Source organism: Motacilla alba, chromosome 1A (assembly GCF_015832195.1).
Source record: "Motacilla alba alba isolate MOTALB_02 chromosome 1A, Motacilla_alba_V1.0_pri, whole genome shotgun sequence".
NCBI classification, from domain to species: Eukaryota; Metazoa; Chordata; class Aves; order Passeriformes; family Motacillidae; genus Motacilla; species Motacilla alba.
The window spans coordinates 12,593,142-12,615,655 of NC_052031.1; the positions used below are offsets into that span (position 1 = coordinate 12,593,142).

A 22,514-nucleotide genomic window follows, 5' to 3' on the forward strand; every position below is an offset into this window, starting at 1 on the left:
CCCCCGCGGCCGGAGCGGCTCCCGCGGGGCGGCACCGGCGGCGCTGCCCTGGGCCGCGGGACGAACCGGCGGCGCCGCGCGGAACTCCCGGTGGCGGCCGCGGCCCTGGGGGGAAGGAGTTGCCCGCGCGCGGGCCGCGGTGCACCCTGGTTTGTGTTCCGGGCGGAAGCGGCGCGGTGCTGCGTAAAGCGGGCGGGCGCGATGCCGGATTACCTGGGAGCCGACCAGAGGAAAACCAAGGAGGAGGAGAAGGAGGACAAACCCATCCGCGGTGAGGGCCGACGGCGAGGACAGTCTCCGAGCAGCGCCCGGGGCGGGAGTGGGGCGGCGGTGCCGCCGGCGGCCATGTCGGTGCCAGGAGCGGCGGGGCTGGAGGGGCGGCGGGTCAAAGGGACTAAAAAGGACTAAAAATATCTCTCATGTGCGCTTTGGCACTGCTGCCGCCGCCCCGGGAGTTTCCCCATCCCGGCCCGGAGCCCGGGCGGTGCCGCCGCTGGCGGGAGGGAAGCGGGGCCGGCCGGGCCTCAGCAGAGCCGGCTGTGAGGGCTGAGCGGGGCCGGGCCTCAGCAGAGCCGGCTGTGAGGGCTGAGCGGGGCTATGCCTCAGCAGAGCCGGCTGTGAGGGCTGAGCGGGGCCGGCCGGGCCTCAGCAGAGCCGGCTGTGAGCGCTGAGCGGGGCCGGGCCTCAGCAGAGCCGGCTGTGAGGGCTGAGCGGGGCCGGCAGGGCCTCAGCGGAGCCGGCTGTGAGGGCTGAGCGGGGCAGGGCCTCAGCAGAGCCGGCTATGAGGGCTGAGCGGGGCCGGCAGGGCCTCAGCGGAGCCGGCTGTGAGGGCTGAGCGGGGCAGGGCCTCAGCGGAGCCGGCTGTGAGGGCTGAGCGGGGCTATGCCTCAGCAGAGCCGGCTGTGAGGGCTGAGCGGGGCAGGGCCTCAGCAGAGCCGGCTGTGAGCGCTGAGCGGGGCAGTACCGAGCGGGAGCGGGGCTGCTCCTGCCCGGCCGGTGCGGAGCAAGCACCCCGTGGGGCTGCCCGGGGAAGCCGCAGAGATCCGCAGGGTAGGAATGGACCATCAGCCTTCTGAGTCTTGTTCTTTTACAAATGGTTCCTAAAATGTCGAATTTCCTCATCGTGAGAGGAAAAACGCCTTTTGTGGTTTAGTACTTATTTCTAAACTCAAAGCGTCCAACAAAATGTCATGCGATAATGTTCCGCCTCCCTGCAAGGAGGCTGTGGTGAGCTGAGGGCTGGTCTCTTCTGCTGGGCCCGCAGTGAGAGAAATCGAGGAAATGGCTTAAAGGTGAGAAGGGGAGACTCACATTAGATATTAGAAAATATATTAGGTATTAGATATTAGATATTCTCGCAGTTCGGGTGGTCAGATGTTGTAATAGGTTGCCCAGGGAGGTGGAGTCACCATCCCTGGCGGAGTTCAAGAGGCGTGTGGATCTCTCGCTGGGTGATGTGGTTTCGGGGTTACAGGGGCAGGGCTGGGTTGATGGCTGGACTTGATATCATGAAAGTCTCTTCCAGCCTTGATGATTCCGTGATAGTTTCTTTCTCTTGCCGGGGCGAGCGCCGCTGAGCTGCCCGTGTGCTGCCGCTGTCATTCCGGGGAAGCAGGAGAAGGAAGGCAGCCGCGTTTTCCGAGGATACCGGCACGGTGTGAAAGTTGCTGGTTGCTCCTCATGTTTTAACTTACTGTGGCTTTTTATTTTGTGTAGTAAATATTTAATAAAGCATCTGGAAGCACGAATGAAGAAATTAGTGATGGACTTTGAACTACTCCCGTTCAAGAAAGATTTCTAAATTATAGCAACAGAGTGTTCAGCAGCTATAAAAAACAATCAATGGGGTGGTACAAATAGTCAGGAAAGAAGTACAGATCAACATAGAAGGTCTTCAGAATCCTGTATAACACATGCTGCTCCCAGATCACCAACACTGTGTGGTTTGGGCTCCATCTATGTTAGAAAGAGTGGAATTAGACAAGAGAGGAAACAGGGATGGGAAGGGAGAGGGGTGTGGAAAGTCTGGTAAATGGCAAGTGATGTGAGAATGCTGTGGCAGTGACACTAACAGAGGTGTGTTTTTCTTAGTTAATGGAGAGGGGTCACTGGAGCCACCTCTGTGCAGAGACATCGCCAGTGGGAGGTGGTGACAGTTTTTCATCGATGCTTTCTTGAACATCTAGAAACAAAAAGTTAAAAAGATGAAGTGATGTCTTCAGTCCCTTTTTTGAACAGTCATAGGCTGGGAGACTCCTGAGTGAAGCAGAGTTGAAGTGGCGTGCTTGCTGTGAGCTCTGAGTGGTGCAGGTGTTTGGATTGAAGAGAGTAGCTGGAGACCCTGTTTCATTTTTCTTGTTCATCTGATGCTTTTTTGTTCCACTTTGTTTCAGTGAAAAGTGGAAGCTCAAAAGAATCTCTCCAAAATACATGTTTTGATCTTTTAGAAGCAGAATTAATACTGCTGGCTTTGTTTTCAGAACTGGAAGCTAAGTCTCTCCTGTCTTGTTTCAGCTCTTGATGAAGGAGACATTGCCTTGCTGAAAACATATGTAAGTAGCACACAGGTGTGGGAGTGTTAAAGACACAAAGCAGTTCCTGTGAGGAATTCAGTGCAGGAGTGGAGGGGTGTGCATGTAGCAGGAAGAGACTCACTCTGCTTCTCCTAGTGCTTTTCTGTCCTGCCAAAATCTTCCCTCTCTTTTCACCTTCCAATGACATGTAGCCTGCAACACTAAAAATAATCCTGGGTGTGTTAACTTGGAAGTAATGGAGGGTTTGTTTCTCTGTTTTTGTTTTGTATCTCGTTGCTGATTGCCTAGGGCTCTAACAGCCAGGGCTTTACTAGGGCTTTTTCACTGGCCAGTTTTCTTGGTTTATGCAAAAAAATAATTTTATTATTTTAATTATCCTCCTGCCACCAAATTGATGTGCTTTTAGCCATCGTGTTAAAAGAACATACTGTTGGGAGGCACTTTCCACAGACAATGAGGCTTAAAATGCCAACTAGCCTTTCCACTGGGAAGTACAGTTGGTCTGCAAAAGAACTCTTGAAAGATGACACTTGCAGCTTAGGTATGTTTGGCAGAAATCTGAATTTTGTTGACACCAAGACTCCTTTACAAAGCTGTGTAATGCAGCTGGTACCCACTGCAGCTTGTTTTTTTGTTGCCAATCTACAAAGGAGATATTGAACAGCAAATCCAGGTCTGAATCTGCCTGTGTTAGGCAGATCTGGATCAAAAAATCATTTTATCACAAGCAAGAATTCTGATTTGCCTCTTGATCCTTCTGCTGTCCTCTGGGGATGATGGAAAGGTTGGGTAAGGCAGTTAAAGCACTTGTACAGATGGTTTTCAGCAAGTGTATTCTAAATTCTCTGTATACATGATTTTACTAAGTCTTTTATAAACTATAGGAAAAATGGTTTGGAAAAGTAAGGCTGAACAGGTTTAAAAGAAAAACAAATTATTAAAGTTTACAAACGTGGAAAATTTCCACTTTCCCAGTTGGTCTGTTGTGTGTAGCTGCACTTCACTTTTGCAAACAGAAATATTGTTACTGGAAGTTAATTCTGTCTTTTTTGGCTGTCATCAATGGTTGGCTGTTAAACCAAGGCAGTCTGTTGAACCTCTTGATGGGCAGCAGCTCTTGTCACTTTTTCCTAAACATGAGATAATTTGACTTACGAAATCCACACGATCTTCCTTTTCCAGGGCCAGAGCACGTACTCAAGGCAGATCAAGCAAGTAGAAGATGATATTCAACAACTGCTCAAGAAAATCAATGAGCTCACTGGTATGCTTTTGTTGTAGAAGGCTTTCAATAGAGGAGCCACAGATACCAAAGCAAGTGTTGAAAGAAGTTGATTTCCAACAACTTCTGCATTGTTTTTAGTTGTTATTTTTCTCAAAAGAACACAGTTCTTTATTTGGTAGCGTGAGATTTTTGCTTGTTAGGGTGTGGTTTTTTCAAATGGGCAGGGCTAATCTGTACATCTGATTTTCTAATTTTGTACTTTAACACATTTTTAATCAAAACTGTGTTTTTTATATATAATGGTGGCATGAAACAAGTGCCCCTTTCTGACACCAGATAATGAAGTAGTGATAACAGTAACAATTAATTTGTTTCCTAATTTTTCTTTCACTGATGTATGTTTTGGCTCTCTTGCTAATCCTGCAGTGGCTCTCAGTTCTGTCAGGAAGACCAGAATTTCTCTTGTGAAATAGTCTTGATTCTTTTAAAAACATCATGGAGATGGTACTTGTTATATGCAAGTTTTAGAAGATTTATGGGGTTTTTCATCTGTGTGAATCCTTCAGTTTCTGATGCTTTGCACTCAGTGAAAACACTCAAAAGTTTCACTCTTTAGTGAAATGTAGATATCCACTATCAATGCTCTGTCCTGCTGTAATCATCGCCACACTGAATTGTCTGGGAGGGTGGCCAGGCTGGGATTTGAATGTTCAGCTGGCATGATCACGTAGGCTCTTTCCTTAGGAAACGCGTTTTTTAGGAAATCCATCAAAGCTACGTGTGTGTGTTGTTTTGGAGGTCTCTCAAAAAGCTTCCTGCAGGGTTATCTCTGGGGTTTTGGTGTGGGAAGGATGGCTGACGTCCCAGTTAGCTGTTTCCTCCTCAGCTTGTTTGTGCTGCATGCAGGAATCAAGGAATCCGACACCGGCTTGGCTCCTCCTGCCCTTTGGGATCTGGCTGCAGATAAACAAACTCTCCAAAGCGAGCAACCATTGCAAGTTGCAAGGTGGGAGCACTCTTATCCTTCCAGTAGAGCTGCACAGTGTTAAAAATCTGATTTATAGCTTATGTGTGGGCTTCTTTTAGAAAATGAAGTCCATGTTGTGCATATTGAAAGTGCTTTTTACCACTGAATCATAAAGGAACTGTGATTATGTGTGATGTATTTCATACTTGTACTTATTTCTGCAGTTGTTGATGCTGTAACGGTGCAATCACAAGTACAACAGGTATTCTGGTGTATTTGGAAAATGTGACTCTCTTGATGCTTACGCTTAGCAAGCAGTTTGTCTGCCTGGAGGTGCAATTGTGTTTGTGTGTTAGGTGCACAAAGATCATCAATGCAGACTCCGAGGATCCCAAGTACATTATCAATGTCAAGCAATTTGCCAAGTTCGTGGTGGACCTCAGTGACCAGGTGGCACCTACTGACATAGAAGAAGGCATGAGAGTTGGGTATGCAAAGTCTTTCTGTTCTTGTGAGTCTTCCTGCAGGCTGAAGCTTTCTCTGAGTTATCTCATGTTGTAGTTTGACAGGCCAGCAAGCCTTTATTTCCAGTTTTTGCAGTGGTTGAAGTAACACCACTACTGTCTTTCTCTTGGATGACAATAACTCACTTGCATGCTCTGCTGGAATCTTGTTTTTTTTGTTTTTGACAAAAATTGACAAAGCCCATGTGTCATTGGGCAGAGACCTTTCAGTTCAGGCCCCAGCAGCCCCAGCTTTCAGGGAGCCTGTGTAGGCTCCTTCTTTGGCACTCTGAGGTTACACTCAAAGCAGCCAGGAAATGTTCACTAAGGACATCAAACCTGTTACTTTAAGAGTCAGTATTTTGCCAGTTTGCTCTGTGGGATATTTTGAAATTTAATTTTCAGAATACTTTGGAATTAATAGTTTTGGAAACCTTTAAATTTTCTGCAGAAAGAATTCCAGTATCTGGCCTACCTGTCTATTAGCTTTCAGGGCTGGGCTGTCTCGACGCCAGAGAAAAGAAAAGTTCAAGAATTCAGCTTCTCATTTAGAGTTGTTTCTACATAACACTTTACTTAACCAGTGTTAAAATAATAGTCTTTATGCTTCATCACCAGGGTGGACAGAAACAAGTACCAAATCCACATCCCCTTGCCTCCAAAGATTGATCCCACAGTCACCATGATGCAAGTGAGAGTTGCCTTTACTTACTTTGACATGGCTTTATCTTGTAATTGTGATTCCTTTTGCTGGATTTTGTTGCGGGCTGTTGAAAGCCTGTGGAGATTTGCAGCACCAGGCTGGTAACTGCTCACTCACCTCTTCATTGTGCAGGTAGAAGAAAAACCTGATGTCACTTACAGTGATGTTGGTGGCTGTAAAGAGCAGATTGAAAAGCTGAGAGAGGTAGTCGAAACCCCTCTGCTTCATGTAAGTAACCTCCAGATTGAAGCTTCTGTTATTTTGGAAGTATTCTGACCATCTGTGAGCATCTGAAAAAGCAAGAAAAGACAATGTTACTGAGTGTAAACACTTCAATGAAAGGAAGTCCGGTTTTACCAAGTGAAATCTAGCCCAGCCTCATTTACGTTGCTCTTCATTAATGATTTCCTTGATTTGCATATATGCTTAGATTAACATAATCTTTTATTTGTACATAACTTTGCCTTCTGGCTCCCTTTGTTACAGCCTGAAAGATTCGTGAACCTTGGGATTGAGCCTCCCAAAGGAGTGCTTTTGTTTGGGCCACCTGGCACAGGCAAAACCCTCTGTGCCCGTGCTGTGGCTAACAGGACTGATGCCTGCTTCATCAGAGTGATCGGATCTGAGCTGGTGCAGAAATACGTGGGAGAGGTAAGAGCAAGTACTTGATGGAGTGTGGAGGGTTTTGCAGATTTCCCTTGTGGTACCAGACACCGCAGTGGGGGCGAGGGATGGATGTACTTGGAAGCTGCAGGGCTGGGGGCAGGAGCTATCAGACAGATCACTGTAGGTCAGGCAATGGTGGCATGACCTCACCTTTGCTGTCACTTACGAGAGGGATTTTGCCATACAGAGTTCAATCTGCAGTTCAGGAACACTCTGGAATTAGGATTCTGCTCCCAACTGTGCCACTTATTTTTCAGTTGGCCCTGAGGTAAATAACTTCATCTGTACTTCTCAGTTTAAGAGCACTAATTTTTCTGTCCTTTAAAAATTGCTTTAAGCTTTATACTTCTCCCATTATATATGTGAACATATAAAAAGAGTTTTCACATTGGAAACCTAGAAGTATTTGGAAGCATGAAAAGTTTGGTTTTGATTGTTTTCCTTTAATGTGCCTAAAATCCCTAACAAAATCTTAATTTTTTTTTTCTTTCAGGGAGCTCGAATGGTTCGTGAACTCTTTGAAATGGCCAGAACTAAAAAAGCTTGCCTTATATTCTTTGATGAGATTGATGCCATTGGAGGTATGTTTGTAGTAGCTACAGTTCTAATCTCCTGTGAGAGCTTCCAGGTTTTCTTTAGTTCTGTATCTGGATTGCTGCATTTCAGAAAAGTGCTTGTAAATACTGAGTTAGCAAAACTACTCCCAGCACATCCTGTGTCCAGGAGGCTGCAGGAAGTGGTTTATATAGCCCAGATGGGAAGCCATTTTTGCACATTTGGAACACCCAGATTATTTGAACTTCAGTGAAGAACCTCTGTATTTTGTTTGCAAAGAAGTACTGTTAACTTAAATCCACTTCAGCTTCTGGACTACACTCAATGTCTTTGTTACTTCCTGAACATTATTATTTTTTCTCAGAATAAAAGCCCTTTGTAAGTAGAACAGTTCTTACATAGATAGGGGAGAAGGATGATTTTGGTTGAGGGAAGGGCAAAACAAACAAAACTACATGGGTAAATTCCAGCATCTTGGCCAGTTTTAGGTAGGGAGATAGAGGCCCCTTTGTACTCAGGATCTTATTAACTCAGCACAATTACTTGTATGCACTTTAAAATCATTTTTCCAGGTGTTTTGTGTTGCAGCCACTGTGACACCTCTGTGTCCATGGCCTGGAGCTGCCTCTCCCCCTGTGAAACTCGTGTGTCTCCTCTCCAGGTGCTCGTTTTGATGACGGGGCCGGGGGTGACAACGAGGTGCAGCGCACCATGCTGGAGCTCATCAACCAGCTGGATGGGTTCGACCCCCGGGGCAACATCAAAGTGCTGATGGCCACAAACAGACCTGACACTCTGGACCCAGCACTGATGAGGCCTGGCAGGCTGGACAGGAAGATAGAGTTCAGCCTGCCTGATCTTGAGGTGAGAACTCTTTATTTCACTGCCAAGTGTGTTCTGATAGCAGAGTGTTTAAGTTTGGGCATTATTGTCTGGAAGTTTGAGAATCGGCAAATGTAGCACTCTTAAATTATGTAAAACTACATGGAAGTGTGGGGGATTAAAGATGTGCCAAAGGTTTTTCCACCCTGCACAGATTCTGTCCAGGCCGAGAAGCCATGGTAGGCAGCTGCAATCACTGTATGTTCCTGCCTCAACAGAGGAAAAAAAAATCCTTGAACCAGATCTACAGTTTAGTTCAGAAGCTGGACTCTTTTTGTTTGGCTCTTTTGAAAGTGATTTCTTGAGGTACTTCTATGATGAAAGCCCTTTTTAAAGTTATTTTCTAACTTTAGTGTCATGGCCACTTAGACATTCCAGTCCAGACATGGGAAACCATAGTTGGGCAGCAACTACAAGATGTATTTTCCATTTGCCTGTGCTGTGGAGGCAGACAGCTGCAGGCTGGAGTCATCACCTCTTTCATGCCATGGACATCTCTGTCCTCCTCCCTTTCCTTCAGGGGCGAACTCACATCTTCAAGATCCACGCTCGTTCGATGAGTGTGGAGAGGGACATCCGATTTGAGCTGCTGGCTCGGCTGTGTCCTAACAGCACAGGTAGGCTGATGTATTTATTTCTGTACTCAGACAGTTCAGTGTGTGCTCTGTGCCCCTGCAGTCAGTGCTGAGCTGTTGATCCCCGTCTCTCTCTCTCTGCCAGGCGCTGAGATCCGCAGCGTGTGCACGGAGGCGGGAATGTTCGCTATCCGAGCGCGCCGGAAGATCGCCACCGAGAAGGACTTCCTGGAGGCGGTGAACAAAGTCATCAAATCCTACGCCAAGTTCAGCGCTACCCCCCGCTACATGACCTACAACTAAACCTGGGAAGGTTCTTCCTGTTCCCCCAAAACTTTGTGTGGAACAAAAATTCAAGGGTAGCGATTCGTGTTTTGTTCTTGGAAGCTAGAAATAAATGGAGTGTTCCAAACAGTAGGGGTGTGTTCATTGTGAGTATTCTACTCCAGTGGACTGTTGCTGCTGTTGGGAAAAGATCGTAGTGAGGTTACAGCAGCATGGCCTAAGCCACAGATAATTTTAAATCAGATACCTGGGCAATGTCAGACATCTCAAGTTTAGATGCCTGGTCACCATCCACACCCCAAAATTTGAATCTGAGCCATAGAGGTGCTGGAAGATCCCTGAGTGACTCCAGTGTTTCTGGGTGTGCTGAGAAGTGCTTGTGTGTCCCAAAAAAACAGGAGCTGCCATGGGAAGGCACTTGGTGGTGGTCTGAGTCATTGCCCAGCCAAGGGAAAACATGAAGGGACATTTTTTCCCTCTCTTGGTGAATACTCTGGTACCATCACAACTTATTTTTTTATCTTCAGTGGTTTTTCTATCCCTTTTGCTGAGATTCTTTGTTGTGTCTTACAAAATAGTAAATGGGTCAAGGAGGAGGAAGGTGTAATTTCTTAGTGCTGTGGGATGGAAAATTCCTTTTCCCTGCTCCTGCAGTGAAGTTTGACATCAGTCTTTAGTGGGCACTTTGATACATGGTGTGACTTGTCTGAGGTGCTGCTGCACACAGGGTGACCGAGACAGGGTCCTGGTGCTCCATAGCTGAGCAGTGGCTGGGAGCTGTTGGCCACACAGCAGCCTTGAAAGGTTAATCCTCATTCATCTGACAAGTTCCTGTAGAGTTGGGTGTGCTCAACAAAAAACAACAGCCTCCCATTTTCCTGTTCTTTCCAGTGTTGCATTAAAGTGGTTTCAGGGGAAGAGCTGGAAGAGCTTAAAGAAATTCAAGGGCAAAAAATGCTTCTGGGAAGTCGTTTGTCTTGGAAGCGGGAGAAGTTTTATTGTCAGTTGTATCAAAATGAGACCCATCAATTTACCAAGCTTAAATTATGCTATTTGTTTTTTTTTTTTAATAGGAAGTGTGTGCAGTAGGGAGAGTATGCAGCCATGGACTGGGTCAGGATTGTGGCTGGTGTCAGTATCTTGATATGGAAACCTGGGCAATCTCAATATTTGTGTGTCATTTCAGGAAGAACATTTTAGGGTGGGATGCAAGTTTATTGGTGGGACAGACTGTTTCTCATTTTCAGAAAGCAGCATTCACAGCATCTCTGTTTACCATGAAATCAAGTGTAGCTTGTACTTGAGAAGGGTAAGTGAAGTATGAAGAGAGAGTTTGGATCTTACCAGGTATCCTGAATTATCATCAGTACTCTTGCAAAAAAAGGAAGGGAAAGGAACATGACCCTGATTATTAAAAGGTACCAGCCAGATTGAGGCCATCCAGTGCCTCAGTCTGGCTCAATCCAGTGCCTCATAGTGGGGAGGCACTCCCCTGTCCCTGCAGACAAACTGGAGCCCTGTTACAAGGTAAAGGACCTGGGTTTGTTTATTCTGGCACTAGGATTTAACTTTTGGATAGCGGTCTGTTAATCAGTGCAGGGAAGAGGGAGTGGGTTCCCTTTTTAGGGGCTGGCTCAGGCTGCCAGGGGGAGGCAGTGCTTCAGCTGGTGGCAGCAAAACACAGGAAGAGATGAGCAAAAGCTGCTGAAAATGTTCTATGGGATGAGTTACCAGCACTGCTGGGGGGGTGCAGGAGCACTTGTTCTGCATGGTCTGGGATGTGGGACTTTCTTGGGCAAAGGTTTTCAGTCCAGCTTTTCAGCAGTTCCCTGGGAAGTGCATCTGTTTCTGCCATGGTGGGAGATCCAGCTTTAGTTGTGAATCCCTGTGAGGCCTGAAACAGAGAGGGCTTCATGGGGGTGCCGGGAGTGAGGAGCAGGAACCAGCACAGCAGGAAGACCTGCCTGAAGGTGGAAGCCTCTCCTGGCCCCTCCCAGACATCAGACACTTGTGTCTGGGGCTCTCAGCCTGCCCCTCATACCGAGTCTCACCAAGACAAAGTGGAAAATTTTGACAAGTGACATCACTTTATTTTGGAAGTTGACAGGATTTCAATGTGAACTGAAGAGACCAGAGAGTTATAAACTGAAGCTGCAACAAGCTGAAAGTAGAAAAATATACTGTATGAAGATACAAAGGCTTGTTGAACTAGTTAACATTATAAAATGTACCAAAAGTTGTTTAAATAAGCACACACAATGTCTTCACATGCATGCACTTCATCCTTTGAACTCCAGCTAAGCAGCAATTTCTGATGCAGAAAGCTTCCCATCCGTATGGGCAGGGGAGTCTGAGGAAATGAAGTATCTTCCCCAACTTCCCTGCTCCCTGGAAACAGTTTACCTGAAGCAAGCCCTAAATGTAACAGAGCCTGAAATAAAATAAGAATATTACATTCTGTGACCAGAGGTGAGGAAGGTGCCTGAATTCCTTATGCACAGGACCTGTGATTTGAGGGTGCTGAGTGAAATGTCACTGATGCCCCACTTGCCGTGTGCTGTCAAAATAACCTACAGAGAAACACTCTTAGGTTCCTACCTCTGCTGAGCTTCACAGTGACTGTTGTGAGGGGAACAGGGGCATTGGAGATTTCTTTTGCATGATTTCCACGGTTTTCACCTCATACCTGAAGTGAGACAGTAGTGCAGTGGCCAGGCTGACAGTAGAAAAAGATACCCCATGCTACTGTTTCTTTTAAAAACCCAAACATGTACCATTTTTGAGTTCTATTGAACACTATTTCTCAAAGCACTTAAAAGCTGTGGCAGAAGCAGCACTACTGGGAGGAAGATGGGCAATAGAAAAGTACTTTTTGACCATTGAGACCTTGCTTAAATTTTCATTCCAGCTTAAGAGACTGCATATAGGGCATCAGTTCTTCACTTAAATAGGCTTCATTCCTGTCTTAAACCAATTTTGTCTTTAAACTTTGAAGCTAAATTAAGTTTAGATTAAAATCAGCTGTGTTCTTTTCTAGAAAGCCTAACCAAGTTTTGGCAGTGCAAGTGCCATACTGATAATGGAACAATCAAACAATGAGTTTCTGACTTCAAGTTCACTTAGAGCAGAAACAAAGAACTGGGTATAGCTGAGACAGGTTAGGTATTTAAAAAAAAAATTCTATTATCCAGGTTTAAAAACAGCAGCAGCTAAATGCCACCAGTGTGAAATCATTAATCTGGCTGTCAGAGTATTATAAATTGTACCAATCTGTTGAATGCAGATGTTGACATCAGGCTTTAAAAGTCATCTAAGAAAGTTATTTAAAGACACTGGTACAGTGTACTGCACTTGCAGAACAGTTACCTCCTGCAAGATCCCACTTGTAGTGAGTTAAAGTGCCCATTTTCTCAACAGGAATAGGAATGTCACCTTGTCCACCAGATTCTGACTGCAGCAGAATACACTGAATTTTCTTTTCTTGCATAATTTTGTGCTTGTTTATGATTGGAAGGCTATACCCTGATTGAAGGAAAAAATTCAAGAGCATGAAGGCTTCCATTTCCTTATCTACTCTTCCTACAAAAAATAAGCACCACCCCATACCCGTAGGTACAAACAGCCTCAGGCTCTCTTCAAACTGTGCAAATTAAATATTCAGAAAGGATCTCCATCAGCATAAACCTGGCTCCCATTCCGCTCAATGCCACTCTTCAAAGGTCAGAGCCAGCCTGTGCAGCAGACCCATCTTTCACTTGGCAAGCCAGGACAGCATCGTGAATACTGTGAAACAGCAACTCTCTTGTTACACTTTTATCAAAAAAATTCAGTCTTGTCAGCTCATTCACAACAGGGCCTACAAAACAAAACCCAAACACGGCATCAGCACATACACCTAAGTACAAAGATGGAACACAATGGCATCCCAGGAAGATGAGAACTTGTTCTCTTACTTGTTGTTACTAAAAATATTGAAATAATCAACTGCATCACATGCTACTTCTCCTCCAAGCAGTCTGTACCTGTGCAGACATAGACAGAGGCTGTTCTTGGCAGAAGATGTTACAATCCCAAATACTGGACATTGGAACATTTCAGGCTTTTTTCCTCATTACATTACCACTACGGTTTCAAGATACTAAGTTCAGTGTGGCATTCACAACTCGCCAGCTGGAAGAAATGGGAGCAGGATCCAGTCCTCACAAAGCTCATTTCATCAGTTGGCTATTTTCACTAAAGTTAAGGCTCTAATGCATATGGACTTGCTTTTCCTCAAATCCAATTTTATTTTAAGAGCTGATACTACTGAGGCACTATTGGCAGCAGGAAGTTTGGGAGCAGAGGGAAGGAGTTAGAACACAATCTCTCCCATAAAGCTCACAAAAAAAAAAAATCTCAACTCACCACTACAGCTGGCAATGCAGACACATACACCAACTTCTTTGTATTCTTTTATAATCTGCAACAGAGTTAAGCTGAAGTTAAATGCAGATAATACATCATGATACACATCACAGTTCTGGAAGCCAAATACTGTGAAAGCTGCAGAGTACACATTCCCCAGTATTCAGCTAAAACATACAAAATTAAACTGGTGATTAGGTGAGATATTGGATTGTATTTGAGCAGGCAGTTACATCTCATGCTGACAGGCTCTTTATTAGGTATCTGAAAAGTTTTCTGTTGGTTTTTCTGGGGAAAAAAAAAGCCCTACTTACTGATTTTAGTGTTTTTGCTCCAACTGAATCCACGAAGTTCACCGGGGTGAAATCCAGAATTAAAGAGTGAATATTTGATTTGGGCTCCACAAAATGTTCATGCTCATCAGGAGACATGTCTTGTACACTAGAATCTGCAAATTTTCCATTCACAGGTAAGTCATCACTTGCTATCTCATGTTTTACACTTGCTTCTACGTCGTTCATCTGGGAGAGAAGATGAATAAAGCTTAAAGGCAATCAATGCTTTTTCAATTTAAATCCCTTTGCCCCCCTCACTCGTGTTCTTTAAGCCTTTAAAAGTTGACAAGCTCCTGGTCACTGCAGAAAGTGGCTTGACAAGCACACACACTTCTATATCTTGTGTATATCAAGGTTTGTTCTCTTATGCCCAGCCTTTTAACAGTTACACACAAGCAGCTTAAAGCTGTTATCTCAGGACTGAATTACCCTTTTCCTTCAAACACTGACACCTGTTCATCTTTACTGACACATTTTTACTCTGTTTCCTTGTCTTATCCCTGGCTGACTCCATCAAGACCTATATATTCAAAATAAAGAACAGCAACTGGGCTCTCAAGTTAGGCTTTTTTTAGGTTTCCCATGGTAAAATCACACACCGTCTCCCACCATGGTGGTGAATTTAAATATGCATAAAAGTACAAGCATGTCCCAAATAACCCTTCTCAGTGGATCTGGGCCATGCCAGGATTAGCAGAGGGGATGGCACCTTCTTGTTACAGGGGCTGCTAATTAGAATTAGTTTTATTATATATTATTCCTACATTATTATTCCAAGTGTGTGGGGAGGGGCAGAGTCCCTTTGATTTCTGTCAACACCGCTGGTGAGACATCATGACAGGGTGGAGAGTTTCTGTGCTACTCTGTGCTACCCAAATGCAATCAAGGTAATAATATAACTATCCAACACAGCACTGAGCCTCTGATCCTTACACTGTTCCTTCCGCCACCTGTCTCCACTGCACAGCACTTGCTCCCTAAGCAGCACACCTTGTATGAAACACAAGAGTGGTAACACCTGAGAGCAGCCTGTAAGCTGATAAAGCAGAGGTAAATATTTACCGAAGAGCTCACCAGCTTCAGCACAGCTTTCTTTCTGTGTTCATTTGCTGCCTTTATCTCCCTGGCATGGCGCTTCTGGGCTTTTCTCCTTGCTTTTAATAAGGCACCAGGGTCCACTCCAGTCTGTCAGGAGAAGAAAGCATGATCAGAGGAGATTCAGCTTGTTAGGACGGCACTGGAGTATCAATTTGAACTGAATTAATCACTGCCATGAATTTAAACAAGAAGCCTGCATTTTCCAGCTTCCCTTGGTGGGGGTGAGAACAGTGTAAAGAAGGAATCATCTTGGCAAGCACTGTGTTAACAAGATGAGGGAAAGATGCATCTCATTCTTTTCTTGAAATCAGAGAGTGTTGTGTTTCAACCAAATGCTGATTGGAGTGCAGAGAGCAAAGGGAGAGAAGTGCATTTGGGCAATAATCACCAGGATCTCTTGCTTTGTGAGGGCAAGTACCACCCACCTGTTTTTGTATAAAACTTGCCACGGGAGCTACAGAAAAACGTTTCAGAAGTTACTACAGGCGCAGTTGTCACCGGGCCAGGCGGTTCTGCTGCTGCCACTGCCACCCAGTGCCAGCACGGGTGACACAGGCAGTGAGGCACGCCCTGCCTGCAGGTCATCTGTTGCCCGTGAGAGGCACTAAATGCCCACAGTATTCCACGGTCTTACACTCCAGTAAAGTTAGTTACCCAACAAGGAAACTTTTATTCCCATTTTGTTTTCAGCTCAGCAACTAGTTTCCTGCTGAAAAAAAAAGGTTTGACCAGTTTGTGCTCTGCACCCACCGCCTTCAAGAGCAGTCAGTATGAGGCAACACTTTGTTTATTCCCTCCCACCACATCATTGCTTCCTAAGATAATTTGTAGCTGGCTGGAGGATCACGTCCTCATATTTTACAGATCACCAGGGGCTGCAGCTGAGAAACACTGTGCTAAGGGTTACACTAAAGGAGCTGAAAGACAAGCATGTTTCAGAAGCCAGTTTGAATTTTCAGGATGCAGACATTAAAGAATTTACTTTACTCACCTTTTTTTTCAGTGCCCTTGTATATGACTCACTATTAGCAAAATAAAGAGATGTATTAGCTTGAAATATTTTGATTCCAGGATATTCTTTAACCTAAGGAAAATATTGGATATGAACAGTTAAACAGAATAAAAGCCCCTGTGTAATCACAAGACACATGAACATGCAGCAGGGCAACAGCCAACCCTGGATGGCTCTCACATGTGCCAGATAAAGAAGGTTGGCACTGTTGTGAGCAAAGGCAACCAGGAGATCAGAACCTCCCCCTCCCCCAGTGTAATACTGCACACTCTCAATGCCTGGTAACATTTCTCCTTCTATATTACACAAAATGTACAGCCATAAAAATGAAATATTTGCAGTTCTTTCATGTTGCTATTTGCAGCTGATATTACCATGAGGAAATCATGCACTCCTAAAATTGCTTCCTTTTAGCCTCCCTTTCAACAGGCAAAATAACTTATTTCCCTCTTTCTCTCTTTTTCTTTCTTGACTCCCCAGGTACTAAGAAAACCAACCTTTCAAATCTTTGGTTTTACCCAGACCTTCAGACAGGTCTTGATATTCACTTCTCTCCTCTATTTAAAAGCAGTCATCTCTAAACAGGCTGAACTGTGACATTTTACATGCAAATGACCTGGCCAGCAGCAGAGACCCAGCCTGCCATATGCTGCCAGCCCCACCTTCACCCAGGAGGAAATGCTGACTGCATTCAATGTATCAGAAATGGAGTCTCCTCTCCTTTGCATGCAGATATAAATGGGAGCACTCATACTCCTGCTTTGCATCATCTTTAAAGCAGAACTACATTATCTTTTTCCATAGGTTTTTACAGACTGGTTCCTCAGTAAAGGACAATGTAATTTTCATAGCAGCATCTCTGAGAACATAGCAGAGTGTGCAGGAAATTGTAGCTGCTGTTTGGGGATAAATACAGCATGTTTATATCCACTGCACTGACAAAATGTAATGATTTCATCAACTTTTGGTTGAACAAAAATGCATGTATGAGAAGCTAAGTGCATGAAAAGCCACTGTGCCATTAATCACATATATTTAATTAGCAGGGGATGGGAGGGATGCTGTTTTGAACAGTTTGTGCAATTCTGAAGAACATACAACTTTGGATCCTGGGTTCCATGGATTCCATGCACTACTGCCACACAAATAAAGAAGGTGGCCTGGTGTGCACTTGTTTACATAGAAGGTTTAGCCGTGGTATTCCTAAACACCTGGACAATGAACTAGTATAAAAGTACTTTTGATCACTGCCTGGTGAAATGTTCGTGCAGTACAAAGAGCTCGCATTTTGAACAAAGCATCTTTTACTATAACCCCAAATCTATTTCTTTCCTTTCAACACAGGTGAATGCTCAGCAGCCAGCACTGCATGTGCAGTGTGGTAGGACCAAGCAGCAAATTGCCACAGCTGTCTTTGCTCCACTGAGTGAAACTCCTCAATGCAGAAGAACATGTTCCTACCTCTTCGTACTCTTCCACATCACAGTAGATGTCAGTGTCAGGAATCTGACCAAGGATTCTGTATTCAGGGCTGGAGAGAAAGGAAACAAATATTTCTGTATTATCACTTATGAAGTGGAAAAGTGAGTGTTTAACACAGACTTAAACTTGTTTTAAATGGTCATTCTGCAGGGCCTGTCTGGTACAGGATTTTCTAAACATGGTTAACTGCAGTGAGCAGTTTTTGGCAGAATACAATTAAAAGAAAGTTGTTTTTGTCAGTGCAAAATCTATAAGCTTAGCACTGAAATGCTGTCATTTTCTGAAAAGGATGAGTCAAAACATGCAAAAGTACAGGGCAAATTCTCTGTCACCCCAGGACAAACACCAACTGTCCTGCAAATATGGAAGCTCACACTGACAGAAAACTTGCTGCAATTTTGAAGAGCCATTCTGCTTCCAGGACAATGCCTAAGCAGATGAATATTCCCAACTCACAAGACCTGTGACAGCAAAGTACATTAATGTGTTTGCAAGAATAAAACTCTGTAGAGATGGCAGAAAAATACTCCTATTTATGCAGAGTGGAAATCTCTCAATTTGCTTTCACTCCAATGCAGACAGAACCAAGACTTCTACACAGTTTTCACCTGTCCCAGACCTTGAGCCCAGGAACCTCACATGCAAGAAATCATTTCACTGTAGACCTGGAAAGCTTCACAATAAGAGCATTGTCACTTTGAGTGGGGAGAAGTGACTTGAAAACTAGAAGAACAGCCACCATATTTTACAATTTTAAACTGTCTTTTAAAATACCTAAGCATTCATCCTATGATAACCTGACACAACCTCAGCTTGTCAGTGACCATTAGTGCACACAAAACATAATCATACTGAAACCGGCAGAAGGAAGATTTAAACTTCTAAACTCTAAGCATTAAAAGAAACAAACAAGAAGATTAACCACTATGTGAAATGAAAAATCTTCTGTTTATGACTGAGAGTAAAGTTCATGCTCTCTAAAAATTTTGTTCTCAGAAAAAGAAGATGTGAACCCTGGATCAGAGCCAAAGGGCATGACCTATATTAGGAAGGAAATTCCATTCAGCATGCAGTTGAAGAGGGTGGGATGGACTTCTGTTTATTTGCACCCCTTAAGCAAACAAAACCCACACAGAAGATCAGCAAACATTAATTTTGATAAAGAAGAAATCTGACCTTTGTGTTCTGTAAATAACGGTTATCATTGCAAATGTTACTGCAGTAAGCAAACCATAGTCTAGTCCCAGGAAAAGAGAAGCCACAAAAGCTGCCATCCAGATGGCCTAAAACAAAAAAAAGGTGTGAATTATTATGCATTTTCCTTCCTGTTAACAAGAAAAACAACAGGAGAGCCCAACCACAAAACCTATGTATCACTTCTGATCAGGAACAGGCTCTAATGCAACCCATCATGATGCCAGATGGGAACTGCCTTAACCTTTCAGAAGGGCATAGAAGCTCAAGGCACTCTAACATATGACAAACTGTCACAGATTAATTAATGCCTTAAGTCCTGTTCTCCAAGGAATCTTGTTCTACCATTATCAGACTCCAAATACCTTAAGATAAAAAAAAAAACATATTCAAGGCTTGCAAGTAGCTCTAGCTCAGTTCCAGCTGCCAGTTCATCCAGGAGAGAAATGCCCCCAAAATGTTCCCTCCAATACACTCTAGGCTCTGGCCCACTCCAGTCAGATTTTTGGTTTGTCTTAAAAGATGGCAAATACCTTCAAGTAGTTTTCTTTGTTACTCTGTTTTCAAATTCTTCACAGACATTCCCACAGCCTTTAGGGCAATTTCTATAGCAAAACTGCCAGAACTTTTGCTTTTACTGCAACCAAACTACTTCTGACCTGAGCTGTAAGACTGCTGAGCAACAACAAAAATATTCTTGTCTCTGACAGATCACTCTCCTAGGGTACTTACAGCTCCCTGACTTATGTTCACCTGCAATACAACACTAATTTGTAATTCCTTGGTAAGTTTCGATGCCATTTTGGGGATAGCAACAAATTTAGTATAGTAAAATATATGCACTGAGCTGTGCAATACTCACCAGCTCAATCTTACTGGTTCTCCAGAAGTGCATGACATCTCCAAACTGTTTAAGCATTCCCTTCAGATTCACCATGACAATTGCAGCTAGCACTGTCTGGGAACATTACAAAAAACCAATTTTCAGAAGTAAAATAAACCCAATGCCAAATAAGAATTACAAAGGATCACAAATAACTACTTCTGTGCTTTATAACTGATATAAGTCCACTGAACAGATGTTCTATTGAAAACCCCACAACTTTTCAGGTAGTTCAGTGCACATGTGCTTTTACTGCAGCTGCGGAATTGGCAAACAAGTTCAGTTCAGTTTGATTTACTCTTTCCTAGCAAGAGGACTCACATGCTCCTACACTTCATGCTGCTACACTTACAGTGCATGTTTCTCTACAACATACTGAAACAATTCCTGCAATAGTCATGTGGTTGTAACCCAAGGTCCAACTCCTATAACAAGAAACAGGAATTGTGTATCATCCTTTGCACATCACCAGAAACAGATTTTTTTAAATTCAGAAATATACTTTTTCACATAAATATATTTTTATACAAATGAGTATACACAGCAGCAAACCCAACTCATTATGCTGAGCCATTATCCAGCCCAGTCTTCTACTAGCCAAGCTGTGACTTTCTTTTAAGTTTTTTACTTCAACCCAGAATTCCTATGCTGCAATCAAACGTGGCCAGCAGGACCAGGGCAGGGATTGTCCCCCTGTACTCGGCACTGGTGAAGCCATACCACAACTCCTCTGTTCAGTTTTGGGCCCCTTACTAAAAGAAGGACATTGAGGGCCTGGAGAGAGTTCAGAGAAGGGCAACGGAGCTGGGGAAGGGTCTGGAGCACAAGTCTGATGAGGAGCAGCTAAGGGTGTTTAGCCTGGAGAAAAGGAGGCTTGGAGGAGATGTTATCACTCTCTACGCCTGAGAGGAGGATGTGGCCAGGTGAGGATTGGACTCTTCTTGCAAAATAAAATGTGACAGAATGACAGGAAATCACCTCAAGTTGTGCCAGGGAAGGTTTAGATTGGATATGAGGAAAAGTTTCTTCATGGAAGTGTTTGTCAAGAATTGGAACAGGCTACCCAGGAAGTGGTTGAGTCACCATCCCTGGAGATATTTAAAGCGAGTAGATGTGGCACATAGGGCATGATTCAGTGGTGGGCTTGGCAGTGCTGAGTTAACAGCTGAACTCAATGATCTTAAAGGTCTTTTCCAACCTAAAGAGTTCTAAAGGGGAATTGCTTGAAGGTATTCTTATGTTCTAAAGACAGAGTACAGGATATCCAATATTAAAAACAATAACAAAAATCATGCTGAATTGTTCAAAACACTATTTATTTCTAGGCTAATTTACAGCAAAAATACGTACAAAATGTAAAGGTTTCTGGATCAAAGCCTAACTACTGTTTACTAACCCTCCCACAATCTCAAGTTCTAGCAATACTCATGGGCCTCTGTTCACAGTCAATGCAATGCTTAATATGCAAAACTCCCTTACCTGAGGAAGTGGTTCAAAAAGGTATCCAATAGCTACAATTACCAACAGAACCATAACTGCAGAGAGTGTACCTGCAATCTGAACAAAAAAAGTGCCAGAGATTATTCAGAAGTGTTCCCAAGGGGAAATATTACTGATTAGCTAACCCCTTGTGCTTTCAACAAGGCTGGTTGTACAAATGACTTTTGATTCCTTCCATTCAGTTCACCGATTCTGCCCATCATGCCACTTTCTATCCTGACCCAGTCTGGATTTGAAACATGGGAAACTCCAGTTAATTCTTCTGGCTCAGGCAGAGAAATATAGCCATCTAGATAAGCTTCAGACTTTAGTTTTAGAGCTCCAATGAGTAAACTTTGTTTGGCTCAGGATTTGGGTATTCTACATACCTGAGTTTTTCCTCCGGTGCTTTCCTGGACAAGACTCCGAGACATTGAGCATGTGATTGAAATGGTTTGGAAAAATGACCCCACAGAGTTGCATATTCCCAAGGCAATAAGTTCCTGTGTTAAACAATAGAGCAAAGAATGCTCAAATCATGCTCAGAATGCTAAGTACAGACAGGGCCAATTGCTGCCCCAGAAAACGACAAGTTGCCCATTTGCAATGGGTGCAAATAAAAAGAAAATATAAAACATAATTGGAATTTTTAAAATCCAGACAAGAGTTCTTTGACACATAAGGTATGGTATTTATCACATGGGACCTCTATGCTTTGCTCTATTACAGAAAGCAGAGAAAATGTAGCTGCTTATCAGGACAGTATGGCCAAGTAATGCCTGTCCCAAAAATTAATAGTCATGTGTATGTCCAAGTATAGCAGAAGCAGGTTTCCCAAAATGAAGCTAAAAGTGAAGCTGGTTATTTAAACACAGCCAGAAGAAGAACTTACATCAATTCCTGGCCTTTAAATGCATAGGCTGACAAAAATCTGGTCTGATTCCACTACTGAAGAAACCCTCATTTTTGCCAATACTCTATGATACTCTACTGATGTTACAAAGGTGCTACTGAGAATTTTCAACAAAGCAACTTGGCTACTTTTACCTGATTCCCATCGATGGTGTAACCATGTTTAAGGGCAAAGATCTTGGCCATTGATACAGCCATTGAAAATCCAACTATTGCTATTGCTACTGCATCCACAAATATTGCTGGGATTAGCTGAATCTCAGGAACTGCTGGTGCACGTAACCTTGGAGATGAAATTAATATTTATAAATTAATATTATAAGAACTATATGCAATACAGAAAAGGCACAGTCTTAATAAGAATGTATCATCCCTACCCTTGAGGAATATTCCCAACAACATCCACTTTGTATGACTCATGCAGATTCATTCCAGCTGAAACTCCTGTGCCAATAATGACCTAAAAATCCACAAACACATTTGTAAACATTACCAAAAAAGAGATAAAGCCACTTGAAGAGATATAAAGGTTAGTTGACTACAATTAATAAACACAAGGGGTTACATTTATTGTCAGTCAGTTTTCTATGAGTTAGGGGCTAAAAAAAGCAGACAAAAAGGAGGAAGCATCATGATTTTCCCTTCATCATGTCCAACTCATCCTGATTTTATAGGTTTTTTTTGTAAAAAGTTAAATGGAACACACTACGGTATGGTATGAATCACTCAAATTCCTTTTGCCTAAACCAAGCTCAGGCAAATGAATGTATTGGAAAAATCAAATGCAAGGACACTCCTGCCTGTGTGCATGGGCTTATTT

General features: G+C 43.6%; 2 protein-coding genes across 10 annotated transcripts in view; one reads left to right on the top strand and one right to left on the bottom strand.

Moving 5' to 3' along the window:
- Nucleotides 1-49: 49 nt before the first annotated feature.
- On the top strand, nucleotides 50-9,027 carry PSMC2 (proteasome 26S subunit, ATPase 2). The gene is made up of 12 exons (XM_038153455.1): nucleotides 50-271; nucleotides 2,515-2,552; nucleotides 3,717-3,798; nucleotides 4,666-4,765; nucleotides 5,083-5,214; nucleotides 5,848-5,920; nucleotides 6,065-6,160; nucleotides 6,419-6,583; nucleotides 7,092-7,179; nucleotides 7,815-8,017; nucleotides 8,556-8,652; nucleotides 8,756-9,027. Exons 1-12 carry the CDS (start codon nucleotides 202-204, stop codon nucleotides 8,911-8,913), a joined length of 1,302 nt encoding a protein of 433 aa, XP_038009383.1. The 5' UTR covers nucleotides 50-201; the 3' UTR covers nucleotides 8,914-9,027.
- A 1,936-nt stretch (nucleotides 9,028-10,963) lies between these two features.
- SLC26A5 (solute carrier family 26 member 5) overlaps nucleotides 10,964-22,514 on the bottom strand; it is a 32,716-nt gene continuing 21,165 nt past the window's right edge. For 6 of the 9 annotated variants that reach the window (XM_038153442.1, XM_038153441.1, XM_038153444.1 and 3 more), the window contains exons 9-20: nucleotides 22,072-22,154; nucleotides 21,830-21,977; nucleotides 21,172-21,285; nucleotides 20,783-20,860; nucleotides 19,283-19,378; nucleotides 18,403-18,509; nucleotides 17,206-17,275; nucleotides 15,724-15,816; nucleotides 14,697-14,819; nucleotides 13,614-13,820; nucleotides 13,300-13,354; nucleotides 10,964-12,751 (exon numbers count right to left, since the gene is read on the bottom strand). In XM_038153442.1, the coding sequence (XP_038009370.1) occupies nucleotides 12,609-12,751; nucleotides 13,300-13,354; nucleotides 13,614-13,820; nucleotides 14,697-14,819; nucleotides 15,724-15,816; nucleotides 17,206-17,275; nucleotides 18,403-18,509; nucleotides 19,283-19,378; nucleotides 20,783-20,860; nucleotides 21,172-21,285; nucleotides 21,830-21,977; nucleotides 22,072-22,154 (1,317 nt within the window). In that variant the 3' untranslated portion in view covers nucleotides 10,964-12,608. Of the gene's footprint in view, nucleotides 12,752-13,299; nucleotides 13,355-13,613; nucleotides 13,821-14,696; nucleotides 14,822-15,723; nucleotides 15,817-17,205; nucleotides 17,276-18,402; nucleotides 18,510-19,282; nucleotides 19,379-20,782; nucleotides 20,861-21,171; nucleotides 21,286-21,829; nucleotides 21,978-22,071; nucleotides 22,155-22,514 lie in introns of those variants that run through there. The other 3 variants (XM_038153447.1, XM_038153448.1, XM_038153449.1) reach the window with 3 other exon arrangements.